The 19,095-nt window shown below is 33.4% G+C and overlaps 3 protein-coding genes and 1 pseudogene across 6 annotated transcripts in view; 2 read left to right on the forward strand and 2 right to left on the reverse strand.

Annotated features, from left to right (window-relative positions):
* Nucleotides 1-471: 471 nt before the first annotated feature.
* Nucleotides 472-4,663, forward strand: LOC115973355. The gene is made up of 2 exons (XM_031093612.1): nt 472-836; nt 4,087-4,663. The coding sequence occupies exons 1-2, from the start codon at nt 588-590 to the stop codon at nt 4,315-4,317; spliced, it is 480 nt and encodes a 159-aa protein (XP_030949472.1). The 5' UTR covers nt 472-587; the 3' UTR covers nt 4,318-4,663.
* LOC115973354 lies at nt 1,605-4,080 on the reverse strand (annotated as a pseudogene).
* A 4,349-nt stretch (nt 4,664-9,012) lies between the features above and the next one.
* LOC115973359 (probable cinnamyl alcohol dehydrogenase 1) lies at nt 9,013-12,507 on the forward strand. Its single transcript, XM_031093620.1, has 6 exons — nt 9,013-9,079; nt 9,355-9,467; nt 9,588-9,818; nt 11,254-11,539; nt 11,659-11,809; nt 11,929-12,507. Exons 2-6 carry the CDS (start codon nt 9,448-9,450, stop codon nt 12,123-12,125), a joined length of 885 nt encoding a protein of 294 aa, XP_030949480.1. The 5' UTR covers nt 9,013-9,079; nt 9,355-9,447; the 3' UTR covers nt 12,126-12,507.
* A 621-nt stretch (nt 12,508-13,128) lies between these two features.
* Nucleotides 13,129-19,095, reverse strand: part of LOC115973357 — a 30,546-nt gene continuing 24,579 nt past the window's right edge. Inside the window, exons 3-8 of one of the 4 annotated variants that reach the window (XR_004087700.1) lie at nt 17,446-17,633; nt 17,229-17,301; nt 16,305-16,500; nt 14,392-14,475; nt 13,796-14,111; nt 13,129-13,469 (exon numbers count right to left, since the gene is read on the reverse strand). Coding sequence is in view for 1 of the 4 variants with exons in the window: in XM_031093616.1 (XP_030949476.1) it covers nt 16,354-16,500; nt 17,229-17,301; nt 17,446-17,633 (408 nt within the window). In the remaining 3 variants the exon portion in view is untranslated. The remainder of the gene's footprint in view (nt 13,470-13,795; nt 14,112-14,391; nt 14,476-16,304; nt 16,501-17,228; nt 17,302-17,445; nt 17,634-19,095) is intronic. The other 3 variants (XR_004087702.1, XR_004087698.1, XM_031093616.1) reach the window with 3 other exon arrangements.

Here is a 19,095-nt window from a genome sequence, read left to right on the forward strand (position 1 = left end):
AATAAAGCTAAAAAAAAGTACAAAGGGCTGCAGTTAGTGAGCACCTTACGGTGCCTATTAACACAACCCTTTTTCTAACACCTCACTTAGAGGCTGGGGCTGGGGGTTGAAGTTGAACTAATTGATACTTCGGAACAGGGTCTAATGATATTTGTAAAAGTGTTTGTTTTTAGCATAGTCTAGTGTATTTCAAAAATTGAGGGATAACAATGAAATCATCTAAATATTATTATGAGTAATTCATAATAATAATAAAGAAATTAAAAAGGTTCCTCTTTATCTCATGTGAAGTTTGGGAGGGAATGAAACCTCAACTCATTTTCATTAAATTTTGAAAACATGTTGTAATAAACAGAAGGAGGATGCTATTGGAGGAGGGTAAGCAAAGGTAAAAGCCACGTGAGGGACACGTGCTCATTAGGAAGGGTTTCTACTTTCTTTCTAGTTAAGTCGATTTTATAAACCCAAAACCTCCCCATTTAAAATCCTAAATATATTGAGAGTCTAGCAGCTCTCAGTCTCAGGTGAGGTCCCAGAGCCAGAGTGGAGAAGTAGAAAGAAACGGTGGCGGAGTGATCGGAGTAGAGATGTGGTTCGTCGGCGGACTGTTTAGTAGGAGTAGGACTGCTACTAGTAGTGGTAGTGGTAGTGGTAGGTTGATGAATATGATGAGTAGTAGTCTGGTGAGGCATTTCTCTCGAAAAAGGGGGGAGAATCTTCGGAAGATAAATCCGAAGGTGGCGCCACAGGAGGCATCTAACATAGCTCAAGACCTCTACCGTCTCATCAACCAACGCGGCCCTCTCACCATCTCTAATGCTTGGATTCAAGCCCAGGTCCTTCCTCTTTTCCTCTTTCCTCTTTTCCCTCTTTTTAATTTTTTTCATTGTCATAATTGATAATACATCTCCTATTTCTATTTGAATCGAACACCTCTAACAATATTAAATACATTGTTTTTGTTATATTTTTATTTATTATGGTATAATTGAAGATATTGTGTCTTGAATGCGGGTAATTTCTAATTGGAAATGCCACTAGAAAATGAAACCTCACCAACCTGCATAGCCATAGATGCATATTCACATCTTGTACCCTGCTCCTTCCTCTCAAAAGGGAAAAGAAGCTTGCATTGTTTCATTCGAGCTACAGCCTACAGCTCATTCCCCTCTATTATGCTGCATAACATTATATCAAATGAATCTATTGTTTAACAGGTTTTAATTACTAAATATTATATATATTTTTTCTTTTCTTACTCGAATTACTTCATTTTCATTTCTGTTCATTTACTGCTTCACAAAGTTCTAAGACCTTTGTGCTTGTGGACGTGAAAATAGAACCAAAACATATACCACCATGTTCATGTCTTAACTGACGTATCCAATAGCTAGCAGAATATTTACAACATTAACTTTTTTTTGATAAGTCGAATATTTATAGCTACTATGAATTTTGTTTTGAATGTATAAATTATTTTTTGCGTATTAATCATAAGTGTGTGTATAAAATAAGTCAAGAGCCTTGTCTTAATTGGCACCTCTTGATGTTTCCAATGGAGACGTTTAGGGTTCAAATCCCCCCACCCTCAATTATTGAATTATTAGGGGAAAAAAAAAAAAAAAAACCCTGATCATGAGTAGAATAAATGTATTGATAATTGAAAATAGACTTGTAGATATAGAGATTTCTCAATTGCAGAATACCGATTAGAACTTTGATTCACAAACATCATGAGCAAAACTTTGTACCTCTACCAAAATCCATCCTCACTCTTTGTCACCTGTGTTATAGTTGAGATGTTCCTAGTCAAGTTAATTACACAGACTAACTTTTCATTTGTTTAAAATAAAAAGAATGAAACACACTCTATCAATTTTGTGTTTGAAAAGGTTTTATAATTAGACAAAATGCACTAGAACCATATAAATTTTGTTGTCTTTGTTGTTTTGAGGGTCAAGAACTAAGCATGGTTAAATTGAAATATCTATTTTTCGTTATTGTTTCTTCTTTGTTCTTGTGTTTCCTGTCATATACAGCCCATGTACTTTGGCGCACTCTTCTCTGATTTTTAGTGAAAAAAAAAGGCTAAAATGCAAAACTCACCCTTTAGGTTTCACCATTTTTCATTTCAGTCCTATAAGTTTGAGTTTTATCATTTTAGTCCTCTAAGTTTCATTCTTTCCTAATTAAGTCTTCTGTTAATTTGCTGTTAATTTTTTCCGTTAACTTACCATGTTATTCAAGATCCAACCCAATTAAGTCCTTTGTCTTCATCTATGTTATTCAAGATTCTTATCTGACCCGTTACAGCCCTCATATTCTTGACTGTTTCTGCTACATTTCCAGACCCAGATAAATCCCCTTGAATCCTTATCATAGCCGCACCTTCTCTTACTCTGCTCAATGCTTCTCCGTGGTTTTCACACCCAAAAACAAATGGGCAACAAAAGTTGTGCTTGTTAATGAAATTGTCCTCATCTGCAAGAGCAATAGCTTCGCTCTCGTCGATGTAATCGATCCCAATGGCTTCAAGTATCTGGGCCTCGATGAAATGGCCGAGCCGGGCATTGACCATTATGGGGATCAAAACGATGTGCTTGATTTCCTTGATGAGAGATGGGTCTGGCATGCAAGAAATGCCTCGTTGAGATGGGTCTGACACAATGAGACAACATGCACCAGCTTGTTCGGCGATCTTGGCTTGTTCGGCATTTGTGACTTCGACAATGGCTCTGCTGTGTAGCATTTGGGTTAGCCCAGCCTTGAGGGAAAATGGTTTTTCTTGGCATCTGTGATGGCGATGCTATTGTAGATTGTGACGGCACCTTCTTCAGCCATCGCACCAGGTGTTTGTGAAATTGTCTGGACCAAAAAATGATTAGAAAAGAATAGGAAATGAGAAACAAGGAATGGTTGGCTTTTGGTAACAGAAAAAAAAAAAAAACAACGCCTTTTTGGTAAGTTAACGGTAGAAATTAATAGCAGGTTAACAGAGGATTTAATTGGGAAAGAATGAAACTTAGAGGACTGAAATAACAAAACCCAAACTTATAGGACTGAAATGAAAAATGGTGAAACTTAGAGGGTTAGTTTTGCATTTTGGCCAAAAAAAAAAGTCATTTCCACTATCACAGACAAACCATTATGAAGCTACTTAAATCACACGCTTGTTCATGAAACATTTAAACATATTTAAGCTATGATTTTAACTCTTAAAGAGTGGTTTGAAGTTGGTTTCATTATTAAACAAGTTTTTTTTTTTTTTTTTTTCCTCCTTTTTGAAGCTGCGTTTGTTCATGATTCTTGGTTTATATTAGCCCTAACTTATTCTTTAACTCCTAAACTTCACTTGTTTCAATTCTTTTTCCATTTCACACTTCTCCAATATTTGTCTAACATTAGTATCTATATGGATGGTGTAACACTTTATAAATCTTGTGTTACCATCAAGATTGACCTTTTCTTCCTTGTATAGTACTGCTGATTAGACTCATTCTTTAGTTGTTATATATAATGCCAAAGACAAAATATGACTTTATGACTAGCTCTTTTAGTAAAATTCAAGTTATTAAAAGGATTTTTGTAACCTATTTTGATGGTTATGACACACTAAAATTTGTATAATCTAAATGTGGTTTATGTTCGTCTATGAATCAATTGAGGATCCATAGCCAATCCCAAAGCCTTTTTGTTGTTGTTGTAATTGTAGTTAACTTTCTAATGTTATTCTTTTGCAATTTATGTGCCTATGGATGTATGGACAATCATTTGAATTAATTGACACTGCACATGTCCTTCGTTTACTGAGCCTGGGATGAGATTTTTTTTACTGTACTATGCCATGGAATAATTATGTTGCTACTAACTTGCTAACTTTGGATTGTGCACAGGGCACCTGAGGATATATAGATCATCTGTGGTACATCATAATATGTTATTGAAATATGAGTCACAGATAGAGGATAATCATATGTTCTCGAAATGAGTCACTTATATGTTGTTCTTTTAAAAAAATGTATATGGGAAATTATATCTGCTTGTGTAAGCTTTATGTTTTTGATTAGGTTTGATTTTTCATTACAGGAATCTGGTATTAGTGGATTGAACAGCAAGACACACTTGAAGCTAATGCTCAAATGGATGAGGGGGAGGAAGATGCTGAAGCTGTTCTGCAACCAAATTGGTTCCAACAAGAAATTTCTGCTATGTACTTTGCCAGAAGACCCTCAAATTGCACAGTTTATTAAAAACTCAGAACTGAAATCGCAGACTGAGAAGCCTTCCATAAAGAGGAAGAGAAAGCAAAAGAAATAAAATGTATGTATCCAGACCTACTTTCATCCGGAGTTGGTATAATCCGTGGTAACATGAGTGCTTCCTTCAGTTGATGTCTTGAACATGTTTTTTGTATCAAGATTGCTGTCTAAAGCTGTTTTGCTAGTTCGTTAGGCTTTTGTATGCTGCCCAATTTGCTTCTTTCCCATTTTCTATGTAGTTGGATCCAATATGGATTGTTAAGATACAAACTATTGATTTTCATGTTTTGGTGGGATTGGGAACAGAGAAATTTGGTTATTGAGAAATTTGGTTCAAGCCTAAACTTGGGCTTGGGTTTGATTCGATTGCTAAATAAATTTATATAAACAAGCTTTTTCTTGAACCAAGCCCCAGCTATTTATAAATGAGTCGGTTTAACTTCCATTCTAAAATATTCTCCTAATGAATAGGAGATTGTGGTTTTCGCTTCCCTAATTAAATTCAACTATGTGATTGTATTTTGGCCAATACACTATAAAATAAAATATCTAATCTTCTCACAAATTAACTTCGATTATATGTTTCTCAAAAAAAAAAAAAAAAAAAAAAACTCCTCACAAATTAACTTCGATTATATTTTTCTCAAAAAAAAAAAAAAAAAAAAAAACTCCGATTATATGACTCATAAGTCAATATAGCCACTAATTTGAGAATCTAGATATGTACGTTAAGTTTTTTGTCTGCAATAAAGAAGTTATTAACCTCAAGTTTTGCTCAATAATGCAGGTTGGCAAATTATTTGCCAAATAGAATTGTTTCAAACTTATATGGAAAAATAACCTCTTTTTTTAACTCAGTTTCATGCCACATCTGCTGGTGTGGTTGTTGTTTATGTAGTGTTTGTAAAAATAATATTCATCTGGATCTTGACTCTTTATGAGGCGAGATGCATGTAAATAGATTTAGTTCCTCTCCCATTTCCAAAATCTCTCTCTCTCTCTTTGTTAGCCACTAAAATTGCCACCTAGAGCCACTATTTCATGCTTTGAAGGTACATCTCAAAGTCTAGCTCTGTTTTTTTTTTTTTTTTTGTGTGTGTGTGTGTGTGTGTGTGTGTGTGTGTGTGGTAGAAAGACGATTCTATAATATTATATTGTAATGGCAGATTCTTTAATAGAATCTGTAATGACCTTGTTGTTTCTCCTTAGTTTTTAAATCTCAAAGTCTAGCTCATATCCACGTCTCTCATTCTTTGCTTTTGTAACTAATGCCTTAGATTTTAGATGATAAAAAACACTATTCGAAGTGTTGGTTTTGATAAAGTAAACCCATTGATTTTATATATAAATTAATGGAAATGTAAAAGGAGGTTTTTAAGGTATGGGTTAGCATTTGAGATGGTTTTATTGATTGTATGTTTACAGTTTATGAGACCTGAAGAATGGAATCAACCGCCTTGAAGAGGCGAGTTTCATTTAAGCCAATTTTGCTTCTTTCAGAAATGAGTTTTAACAAAAGACGCTTTACGTCAAAGACTTAAGTATTGATCGGCAATTAGAGAATTCATAATGGCACTACTACCCTGGAAACTAGTGTCGAATGACTCGAATATCATTTCAACTCTTGAAGAGTTGAGATATACTTTCAAGTGGCTCTATCAAAATTAAAAAAATCAGTTTATTTTACTATTCAGCTTATTTTTGTTACTATTTATGGGTCTTATTGCACTTTTTGATACTATTTATGGGTCTCACGATACTATATCATCTAATTTTTATCTTTATCAACAGTATTTTTAGCAAAAAATTTTCAATTTTAGCAAAATAAGTGGATTTCAAATAGACTATTTTAAAAATCCACTTGAAACTTGCTTCTTAAAAAGTTGTGATCTAAGTGAATCATTTTTAAAAAAAATTTATTTGGAGAAGCGCTTTGTATCTTTTCCAGTGGGTTTTGTGCTCTGTTGTTCACGGGATGATCCACAAACCTCTTTTTTCACCAAAACTTTCATTAAAAATGGGTCCCATGGCACTATTTACACATTTAAAAATTATTTTGTTACAGTATTTTCAATAAAATAAACGGTATCCAAACACACCCTTACTCTTCTTGAAGAATTAAAATTCAAGGAAAGACTCAAATTGCAAAAAGAGATTATTTTCTAATATATAAATTTAATATAATCTTATTTGGCAAAATAGTTCGAAAGCAATATTATTGAGCAAAATCGTCGAGTTATTGAAGAGAAGCTATGGCTGTATGTAGAGAAACCAATGTTTTGGCGCGCTTTGAAGAATTAAAATTCAAGGAAAGACTCAAATTGCAAAAAGAGATTATTTTCTAATATATAAATTTAATATAATCTTATTTGGCAAAATAGTTCGAAAGCAATATTATTGAGCAAAATCGTCGAGTTATTGAAGAGAAGCTATGGCTGTATGTAGAGAAACCAATGTTTTGGCGCGCTTTGACTCATTTGAATTCTGTAATAGGAATAGTCCCATAGCTCCACCATTCCAACTCAAAAGAGGTCACTGCCTACGTAGTAACGTCGCTAGTCAATATAAGTAATTTGATCTTTTTTCATCATGATTCTTGAATAAATAATTTCATTCATATTAAAAATATAAAAAATAAATAAATATTCAAGGTCATCAAGGAGGTCACTGCATACGTAACGATAGAGTCACTAGTGAAATTTTTAAATTTGTGGCTGCCTGACAGGGGAGATGAGATGACCATGGTCAATAGCACTCAAAATGAAATAAATCATTTCATCTTTTTTGGTCTGATTAGATAATTCTTTGATATTAAAAGCCTCTTGAGTTCATTTTGTTTAATTTGACCCATTCTTCTTTTTTATTTTATTTTATTTTATATATAGAGGCCTGTTTTTAATGATTGTGCTCTTTATTGAGTCCAAGACACCTATTGGTGTTTGGTGTAAGCAGAGATTAAATTCCAAATTTCTTATTCAATTATTAGAAATTTTACTTTTTTTTTTTTTGGGAGAAGACAAAATTTTACTAATTGAGTTAACTGGAAATCATCATTTTATTTATTTATTGTTTAATTCATTTTGGGGTGCCCAAAAAATTATTCATTTAGACATTATTTTCATAACCTACCTTTTCATTTAAGTTTAAATTAAAATAGTAATTTTGATAATTTTTTTCTTAATTAATTTAAAGGATAATGTATTGTAATCCTGGATTTTCTAGAGTTTGACAAACAAAATAGAGCGAGAGAGCAATATTATATAACATATTCTTAGTATTAATAAAACTAAAGTTAACCTATCTATATTGGATTCTAAAAAGACTGATTCTAATTGGAGAGGTAAAAATCGAACGTTTTCGAGTGTATGGTAAAGAGCCGTGGAATCATGTCTATCTATAAATAGTAGAGCGAGGAGGGGAGGTTGTTTTCATCCTCGTACTATCTCTATCTATCATTCTTATTCTCTGTCGAATTTCAAATAGTAGAGTGAGAAGAGGTTGTTTTCATCCTCGTACTATCTCTATCTCTATCTATCATTCTTATTCCCTGTCCCTCTCCATACATATATATACTTCCTTCATCAATCTTGGTAAGCCAAACAGTCTCATCTTTGCTAATTAAAAGTAGCCGTTATCTAAACTCTATAATTCTATTTTCTAAAACGACCAATAATTTTCATAGCTGGTTTTGAATTCGATTACCTTTTTAATCATAGATATACAGTGGTTCTTGAACTCAATACAATACCATTTAACTTTTTTTTTTTTTTAAGGTAGAGAAGGTGCTATATATATATAAGCTAGTTTTGTCAGCTAATTTATTTTTATTTGAAGCAACATAAGGTGCATATTAGCATATATATATATATATATATAACCTTGATGGATTTCTTTCAGTCCCCCAATTATATTTTCCTTTGAGGAAACTGATGCTTTATTGCTTTATGGTAAAGCAGTCCACAACAATGAGCTCCTTGACTGCAAATGATGATTGCCTTGGATGGGCGGCAAGAGATGCATCTGGAGTTTTATCACCTTACAACTTCAGCCGCAGGTGTGTTTATTTATTCTTCGTTGAGGGGGGAAAAGATGATCGAGTAGAGCTTTTCAAGGAAATAAAACAAGAAAAAGCTTGCATGTTTATTCATCATTCATTAAGGGCACATTTGGTTGTCCATGAGTTTGAACACCGCCATTCATAACTTATTTTGACATACAAATCCATCATCTTGAATGGGACCATCAAAAACATCGAAGCCATCACTACAAGGGATGGGATAAAGCATTTCTACTTTCATTAAACTTTTTACGATGGTTGTGATTCTTGAATTGCCCATTGAAAATGTTGGATTTGTTTCCCGAAAAATTATAGAAATATGAGTGGCCAATCTGTTTAGCTCAAATTGCAACTCCTCCCATTGTTAGCGTAAGGTGGAGGAATGAGGTCGCCCATTCAAGACTTATCAGGTGCATGTGTAAGTTAAGTATAGGCGTCAAATGTCATAGAGTAACCAGTTCTTGATTTGTCTATGCATTAGTAGCAAAAAATTTACACCTACCTTCTTCGGCCTTTTCTTAAATGGCCAATGTGTGTCATCTTTTTTTAAGAAAATGTTTGTTTAAGCATGCCTTGCAGGTCTTGCTTGCTTTTGTTTTGCTTGACGTGATGGGTACTTGACGTGATGAATACCTTCTTGAAGTACAAGTATATAATAAACAAAAGAAAAGAAAAATTATATTTGCTTGAAAGATGGATAGCCTTCTCTTTATACATTATGTTATTTGTTGATGTGTTTTTATTCTCTTTGATGTCCATAAAGGTAATGATTTACTTAAGTGAGTGACAAAATGTAAGCAATTTGCTCAAGTTTATGAAATATTAAAATTTTTATAGAGAAGTTAATCCATGTGTTAATTTTTTATATCATTAATTAGTTGACAATAATGATCTTATACCTGAGTTCCCATATGATTTGAGATCTACAATTAAAAAATAATTGAAATTTGCTTCATGAATTGTGTTTTTCTTGGTTATATGATTTTTTTAATATTATGTTCTGATTAAGAATTAACTTGGGAAATTTTATATATACAGGGCTGTTGGGAGTGATGATGTTTCAATAAAATTACGCACTGTGGAGTTTGTTATGGTGATGTAGTTTGGACTAGGAATAAACATGGGGATTCAATGTATCCTGTAGTGCCTGGGTAAGTGGACGAACATATGCTATGAGTAGTCCTAAATATCCTTGACCTTTACTTATATTTAAAAATAAATAAAAGTCTAAGATATATTCCTTGAACTGATATATTGTAATTGTACACCAGACATGAAATTGCAGGAATTGTGAAAGAGGTTGGTTCTAATGTTCATCACTTCAAAGTTGGTGACCATGTTGGAGTGGGAACCTATGTCAACTCATGCAGAGATTGTGAGTATTGTAATGATGGACTAGAAGTTCATTGCGTAAAAGAATTAGTTTACACCTTTAATCGCGTGGATGTGGATGGTACTATTACTAAAGGAGGATATTCCAGTTACATTGTTGTCCATGAAAGGTAAGTATTCTTTTATGCTACTACATACTCTTCCTTTAGTTTCCTTTACATACAAAATTCAAAGTTATGGACTAGGACCAATCCCTCCCTTGATAAAATTAATTGTTTCTGCAGAATGTATGAAGCTATCGCTCACATTTGCATGGTATTTACATCTAGGCCTCTGATGCACTTGCAAAACAAGAAGTCTAAGTTCATACTACTTGGATTATGTGCCAATTCATTTGATCATTTGTTTTGTGGAGGCATGGGCGGCGCCATGCATAGTTCAGGGGGTTCAAATGAACCCCCTGAGATTTTATTTTTATATATATAATTTTATTTTTGTTATTTTACCCTCCTAAAATAAAAATTTGAACACTATGACCCTAAATTTTTTAAAACCCACTTGAAATAAGTTTAATTATGATTCTCTTAATAATGTTTTGATCTTTTTAAACACAAAAAAAGGCCTCACAATAAACCAATTTTATCTAAAATTTGGGAGAAATAGTAAGCCCAACAACAAAAGTAAATTTTTTTTTTAAAAAAAAATCTTAAATCTTAAATAAAATAAAATAAAAACCATTTAGATCTTAACAAATTTGAAATAAACTAATAGAAAATACATAGTTTACCTTGTATATTTATAGTGTTTCTAAACAAACGTGTATAGTATAATTGTCTGCAATGTAAATCTTGCATTGATAGTACAATGTGAACGTATAGTTGTCCTAAACTAATAATTAAAAGTATTTTAAGTATTAATAATTAAAATTTACTTAACATAATTAACATGTTCATTACATTAAGAAAAAAAATATGTCAATTGAACCTGTAATTTATTTTTTATTCTACTACTAGTATGTACAATAGACAAATTTGTAAAAAGGAAATCGTGTAAACCGTAAGATTTATATTTTACCCAAGATGTATCTTCTTATTAACCCTTCTAGAAAAAAATCTTGAAGTCGCCATTGTGTGGAGGTGTTAAATGGAGGTTACTTTTAAAAAACCAAAAAAGGAAAAAATAAATTACATGGAAGTTGTAGATTTTAGTGTCCAGGTAAGGCTTCCCAGGGGCCAGGGGGCCTTTTTTGGCAGTTTTGCCAGTGACTAAACAGCTACAATATTCTTGTACATTGTTTTTATTTTTTGTTTACTTGGTATCAAAGCCTTTGATAAAGGAAATCAAGAATGGAAAATCGACATCAGTATATAAATCTTACTGATGGAGCCTGCATCTATACTTTGCATGCTATTGGGAAAAGGACAAAATTATGATTTCTTATTAAGGTTCCAGAGTAGTCAACAGGAACCATAGTTTCATGTCACAACTTAGAGCGTTTAGATTTGATAACTTATTCCGATAATTGACCTACTGACCTTATGCTTAAGGGACTTTAGCTGTTTTAAACACAGAATAAGCATATCAGTTTTGGTCATGAATATACAGGTACTGCTTCAGGATACCTGACAACTATCCATTGGCTTCAGCAGCTCCTTTGCTATGTGCTGGAATTACTGTATATGCTCCTATGGTGCGCCACAAGATGAACCAACCTGGTAAATCTCTAGGAGTGATTGGGCTTGGAGGTCTTGGTCACATGGCAGTGAAGTTTGGGAAGGCTTTTGGGTTGAATGTAACAATTTTCAGCACTAGCTTATCCAAGAAACAGGAAGCCCTGACCTTGCTTGGTGCAGACAGATTTGTAGTCTCGGCTGATCAAGAGCAGATGGAAGTAAATTTATATAATAAAACTTCTTAAAAAGCATTTGTTTCCCTGTTCACATAAGCACTATTGAAATCAATAACCTATCTTCAGGTTCTGTTAGATTGATGGTTATCTGGTTTTTGCAGGCCCTGGCTAAGTCATTTGACTTCATAATTGATACAGCATCTGGTGTTCACTCACTTGATCCATACATTTCGCTGTTGAAAACTGCTGGTGTTCTAGTCCTAGTAGGTTTCCCAAGTGAAGCCAAATTCAGTCCTGCAATCCTTAATCTAGGTACTCTGACAATTTTTGGATTTGAAGAGTTTCATGAACTCTTTTAGTTAGACAATGTTACCTTTCCAGGTTTTGAACACAACAATTTTAATGAACTGCATGCATTGACCTTTTTGCAGGTATGAAAACCATTTCTGGTAGTATAGTAGGTGGTACAAAGGTGACCCAAGAAATGATAGACTTCTGTGCTGCTCACAAAATTTACCCAAACATAGAAGTAATTCCAATTCAGTATGCAAACGAAGCTCTTGAGAGGCTAATAAAGAAAGATGTGAAGTACCGGTTTGTGATTGATATCGAGAACTCCCTAAAATGAAACTGCTAGAGAAACAAGGAATTCTTCTTCCCAATATGTATGTTCATATGGATCACATATTGATACTCGTAAAGCGTACTGTGATTGGCAAGTCTTCCTTGTTGGATGGTGGGCATTTACTTCCATCAAAAAGCACCTGGTGTTGATCTTCTACATCCTGCAAGTGTCTATCTAGCCTGAAATTACTGAAGGGTTGTTGAGTAGTGTTGTGACAGATAGTTTAATAAAAATGATGAGTATAGAATTTTAAATTACAATCCTTTCATATTTTTATCCTGTAGTCAACCTTAGCCATTAGTATTTAATTTACTTGAATGAGGGAGCGGTATGAGTTGTATTATTATTTTTTTAATTTCTTAATGAAATTCCCTTGCATTAAGGTCCATTTTCATTTTGTGGAATCATGACTTTCAAAGAATGAGAGGCTTTGGCTTAAAAGATCACAGGTTGCTTCACAAAAACAGTAAAAAGCCTTTAATAAAACAGGTGGTTACTTTCTATGGTGAGATCCGTGCAATCATGATTAGCTCGAATTACCTAATTTTAGAAGAAGAAAAAAAGTATTGAATCTGTACAGACCAGTCAGCCATGACCCAAGCTTCTAAATTTGCATACAGTTCATACTCCATGGTCGGAAAAATTCATGAGAATTGAGAAATTCTCCTACCCGCCAAAGAGCTAAGAAGTAAAAGCATTGCCCTGCTCATGGTTCTAACTGCTGGGCGAAACATGTGACTTTCTGATCTCGTCTCACCATTTATATTTTATAGATCGGAAGGTTTACCTTACGTGACGGGTTCTGTGGCAAGGTTCTGTGGCATCATGCAAGGTTCACCTAGCCCTTTGTTTTACACTTTTACTGGATGCCTAAATTGGCTGCCAGAAATCTCTCCCTCTCTCCTTTGATGGGGTTAGAAGGTATTCGCCTCTTGGTCCAGTGATAGACAAATATTATCAATATGTTTGAATTTTCACTAAATCATTTGCAATTTGTCTTACTTCATAAGGATATGCTGTACTACTTGAAATTGAAACAAATCCTTGGCTTCATATCAATATTAATATACAAGAGAAAATCTATTTTCTTTAGTTTGGTAGAGCTGCTTAACTACTATGAGAAAATCCCTGGGCGTTTCTAAGTAAAAAGTCGTCTAAAAATGCATAAGCTACTTCTCAAAATTGGCAAAAAGATAAAAGCACCTTTGCTTAGCTGGGAAACTATTATTTACTTCAAAGTAATTCCAGTTACTATCCACCTGCTGCTGTGTCAAAATCTCTGCACAGAAGTTTGCTTCCTGATATACTTATCATACTTCGAAAGGCCAGGATCTATTAAGCAAGCTCCTGCAATTGGACAAAGGCACAGGCAATTAGTAGTCAAATAATGAAAGACTAGAAAGAAGTCCCCATTAGGATATTCCTGTAGCTGTGTTCCCATGGAAAGAGTAGGCCTTAGGCCATAGCAGGCTGCCCAAAGTTTGGTTGCCAAGCTGGTGGCATGCCCTTAGTTTCCTAACATCAAGATCATCTTTTTCTTTTCACTTTCTCCCGAAGTTGTAATTAACAGAGAATTAATTAATTGTTTTTACTATTTTTTGTGCGCTATGAATATCATCTCATGCTATCAGCTTGATCATAATTTTGGCAAGTCCACATGTTTTTGGACTTACCAATTACAACTTCTATGGTCATTTATCTTCAATCTACAGTCAACCTTGGCAATTTCCTCCATCCAAAATGCTAGTTACAGGAAGTTTTATTCATGGGTTAAGTTTGCTCCTGTGCCCTAGAAACAAATTTATCCTGCCTTGCTTTTCTTTCTTCCTCTCATAAAATGTAAAACCTTCATTGACAAGCAAAAAACAGTAGTGAATCCATTTGATATATATACATGTTTCATCATTTAAGAGGTCTTCCTGGTATATTATACACACGTACAGTTAGACTTGACTAGGAGAAAGACCCTGCTGTCACCCCTTTCACTAGCTGATTGACAAAAAAACACAAAATGTTGTAACCATTTGTTCCATTCCTTTCACAACCCAACAAAAAGCATGACCAGAAATTGTTACATCTGGTCAAGTACAATAAGATTTCCTTAATATATATATCCACACCACAAGAAGAGTTGACATTATAGTTATATTAGTGGTCGAATAAGAAAAGACAGCATAGTACGTTGTATGTTAGTCATACATTAAGGCTAACAGAAGGTCCTGAGAACTTATCCAGCAAAAACTAAAAAGCACCTTTTGGTTCTTTTTACCTTTGGGTTGCTGTCATTTTGATCCCTCAAGAATGAAAAGTTGCAATTTAAACCTCCAATAGAATTGTTGTCAACGTAAACCATCTGTTAAAATTTGGATTACTTCCAGTCATTGTCATTTTATTTTATTTTTGATAGGTAAGAAAAAATTTATTCAAAAAAGGAATTCTTTATGCAAAAAACATAAAGCAGCCACAAATCACAAAAGAAACAGAAACTAATGCACGAAAGAAACGACTCTACAAACAACAGGAGAGATTCACTAGGTATGCGTTTGGCATTGGCTTAAAAAGCCAGTTTTTTTTACTATTCAGATTATTTTTACTATTATTCATGGGTTTCATTGCACTTTTTGATAATATTCATGGGTCCTACTATACTATTTCAGCTACCTTTTAGCTTTATCTACAATACTCTTAGCAAAAAGTTTTCAATTTCAGCTAAATAAGCTGTTCTCAAACAAACACTAGATGTGAGTCCCCAAACCCCAATCAAACAAGGTGCCAACAAAGGAGCCAAGCAGCTGATTGCCTGAACTCTCCACATCCTCAAAAGTGCAACTGTTGCGCTCCCTCCAAGTACACTATATCAAACACATCAGAATCAAATTCCAAATGTTGGATGAGGGTTTCCCCAACCAATTCTTCCATCCAAAATGAAGATCAATCACCTTTCTAGGGAAAACCCAAGAGATCCCAAAGGCTCAAAGGACAAAACACCACAACTGATAGGCCTTCTCGTAATGAATCAATAAATGGTCCATAGTCTCTCCACTATACCTACACATACAACACCAATCTACAATAGGGAAAGTGAAACCTCTCCTCCTCAAATTATCACCAGTGATAGTGAGTATCCTCCCCCAAGTCCATTCAGTTGCTGGCATTTTAACCCCTCAAGCAAGAAAAATTGCAATTTAAATCTCCAATAGAATCATTGTCAATATAAACCTTCTATTAAAATCTGTTAGTACTTAGTAGAGTGCCAATAAATACTCCAAACTAAGTTGTTTTTGGCAGAACAAATTAAAAAAATGTTGTTTTGCTACATTTATAGCTTACAGTTGATGAATCTTGATTAAAGGATCACAATGACAAAAATCCTAAAGTTGAAGGTTTTAATTGCAACTTCTGAAAATTGAGGGACCAAAACAACAACCACCTAAAATTTAGAGGAACCAAAAGGTATTTTAGTCTAATTATTACTCATTAAAAGCATCCAACCTCGAGCCTTGTATAACTTATGTCCTCTTAGAAGGGAGCTGTTGAAAGGTGGTTCTATATCATCCATGGAAAAGTATATGAATATGGAATCAAGTAAAATTTGAGTTAAATGTAATGGCAGGCTATTTCATAAAGTCATACACCAATATACTTCTTTTTATATGCAAAGAGTCTTGAACCCACAACCTCACCCTCCACCTTTTTTGACAAGAGGAACAGATAACATTTAAGTTGGAACTCATTAACATCATAAACCAATAAACTTAAAAGAATCTTGACTCTAATTTTCATTTTTTTTTAATTACTAAATCTTGACTCTAATCTTCATCCACAACATTGGTCATATCTTCAATGTTTTGCCATATGTTGGATGTGATCTTAAGAGACAAGAACACTAACCAACTCCAACTCCAGAAGAATGTTTTACATCAAATCACCACTCAAAGCCCCCTATGAACTTGGTCATTCTAGATTTATAGTATACGAGATGCAACTTTTGACAACATTTTAATTATGACACCACTACTAAGGTTGCTTAAAAAATTTAGGAGTGAGTTACACAATCATCATAACACATATCTTAAATGGAACATGAGCTACAATCTTCCACCCTTTAGATCCACCCGTTCCAAAGCAGGTTTCAAAAAATAAAATATAATGATCAACTAAACTATGAAATAATAAAATTACCTTTGTCATCTGATGTACTAAGCAATTCAGTCAATCTTCTCTTAATTGTCTAAGGCTCTTTGGCCAACATCGTCCTCCATTTATCCTTGAGATCTTCTGGAGTTCGACTCTTATGAAATATGTGACGACCAAGTTCCAAAATTTTCCTCCAGGGGACATTTTTTTTGGCTGAAGCTGAAACATGATGCACACCTTCCTGCAACATAAGAGTGCTTGATAAAGTCAGATGTCAATATGCCAGACATTTAATATCTCCCTCCCTCTCTCTTTTGAAAGACAGCTTCTAATCTCAGAATTCCAATTGTGCTCTCTCTCATTTTTCTTTTCACAGATCCTTGACTTAAGAAAAAAAAATTATACATGTTCTTATTTTAAGCCATCGTTTTCTTGTGCATACTATTTTCATACTTGTCTTGTGCCCCCTTGAGTGTCTAATGTACTTATTTATTTACCACCCAAAAACCGCCACTTTCTACCACATACTGGAAGAAATATATACACCCACAAATGGAAAAACTTTAGTGTACTGCTTAGCTCTTTCAAATTACATATTTAAAAAAATAATAATAAAAAATCTCTAATGAAAAAATTGGAATCAAACAGCAAAGATCATGGAAGTGGAACTTGGATACTATGGCAAAGAAGATAAAGAAATCCAGCATTATTAGGTTGTCATATCAATCTTTGTTTAAGTTTAGATCTCTTAGTGAATATCAAATATATTAACACTGCATGTATCCGGTCACACTATATCCATGAAAATTAATCTGTTCATATTTCCAAACAAGTGTTGCGATACCAAAATGAATTTATTAGAATGGATTCTTGATGTTTTCTATTATTAGTGAAAAAAACAGGGAAAATATACATAATAATCGAGCATAGCTCTAGACAAGCAGAAGCACTGTGTCCAAAAACATATACCTTTAACATATTTTCCTCTTCAGCTGTCCAAAGTAATCTCTTTCGCTTTGCAGTAGGAAAAGGCATTGTTGTGCTGCACGTAGAAAAGCAAATTAACTAACCAAAAATAGTTGGCACACACCAAACACTATAAATAATATTCACTCCAAATTTCCACACTCTCCAGATTAAACCTTATTTAGAAAAAGGAAAACCTTATATGACATGAATAACTCACAGTTGCTTAGTCGACACTTGAGGTTGTCTTGACTTTTTGGAGGCAGCATGTTTCTTATTCTTGGAGGTGACCTTTTTCTCTGTGGTGCTATTTTCCTGAGAGGATAATTTCCTTGGTGAATCATCATTCTGAGGGAAAGGCTTCTTTTGGGCTCTTTGTTTGATTCGGCATACTCGTGCTGCGAGTATTTCCAAACGCACCTTATTTATAAAGTACAAGAAGAAATAACTAATAATTTTTGTTAATAATTTTATTTATTTATTTATTTATATATAATTTTTTTAAAACCTTATTTTTGAAACATAATTATATTTTAACTAACTTTTAATAAATAAATAAATTTTAAACAAAAATTGCATCCAACATTTTACTTAAATCCACTTTTATGTTACTTTTTACCAAATAAACTAATTTTTTTAAAATAAATAAATTTCTTTATCTCACTTTTTACAAAAAAAATTAATTACCTGAACCCAAAAACTCATAAGTCTCTCTCACTGTCTCACAATCTATATTTGTTTCAGCCAAGACAAATTTCTGTTTTGATAGGAAAAAACTAAAATAGTATTTACTATCAGCCAAGACTTGAGAGTAAAGTAGTAACTAATAAATATCTTGGAGTTATAACAGAGCAAAGGCGAATTGTCAACTTCAGCACGAAATTCCAGAAATCAAAGTAACAGTAGTGTTGATAAGAGCCCCCTAGACCCAGAGGCCAAACACAGTAGCATGATACCCTCAAATATTTACTATAACAGAACAGCTCCACAGACCACAGTATAGTATTTACCACATATTATGCACTTACTACTTTCGATCGAGAAAAAGTTACTTTGGAGAGAAATTCGTATATTTTATTGGATTTTGTTAACGTGGACCACACAATAGTTTTTATTTTTGAATTTTTTTTTTGAAAATTGAAAAAGTATTGTTAACTTTTTCAAATATTGAGAAAATATTTTTAAAAATGAATGATTTAAGGACACACATTAATTGAATCCTATTTTATTAGGGTTTCCATGTTATATATTCTTAGGTCTTAGGATGTATATTAGTAAACTATTTTAGAAAATTTTTTATTAAAAAAAGAAAAAATGATTAATTGTTTTAACAGTTTTTTTAATTCTCCATTAAATTTTTTTCAAAATGGATGGTTAATCTAGGTGTAAATTTTAAAAATCTAATCGTTTGATTAAATCTTTTTATTTATCTTTATATTTACAAAATTTCAAGAACATAAAAAATAAATTTCTATGTCATCAATTCAATTTTTAAATTTTAAATTTTTATAATCTAAGATTTTACATAAAAAATAAGTTTAATGAGGGCGCGCTCCAGATGCCAAAGCGTCAGGAACATGCCTTGGGCAGTTAAAAAGGCACTGACGTTGGCAGAAGACAAGACGTGATAAGCCTAAGGTACGCCCGAAGACATCAAAATCCTCCTTTCTGTCCGAGGTGCCAGACAGCATAATTTTGAGGGGCTATTATGGGGTCATAGAGCCCAGTGATATACATCCACCTTTTGTATTGGGCCTGAGGCCCATAATCGCATATGAAAAAGACAGTGGTGATCATGGCAACCTAGGAAATCGTGCCGAGGACAACTCTGTCCTTGACGAGCCAAAGCCGAGATAGAAGAAAAGTGATT

Source organism: Quercus lobata, unplaced genomic scaffold (genome assembly GCF_001633185.2).
Source record: "Quercus lobata isolate SW786 unplaced genomic scaffold, ValleyOak3.0 Primary Assembly Scq3eQI_2012, whole genome shotgun sequence".
Classification (NCBI taxonomy): Eukaryota; Viridiplantae; Streptophyta; class Magnoliopsida; order Fagales; family Fagaceae; genus Quercus; species Quercus lobata.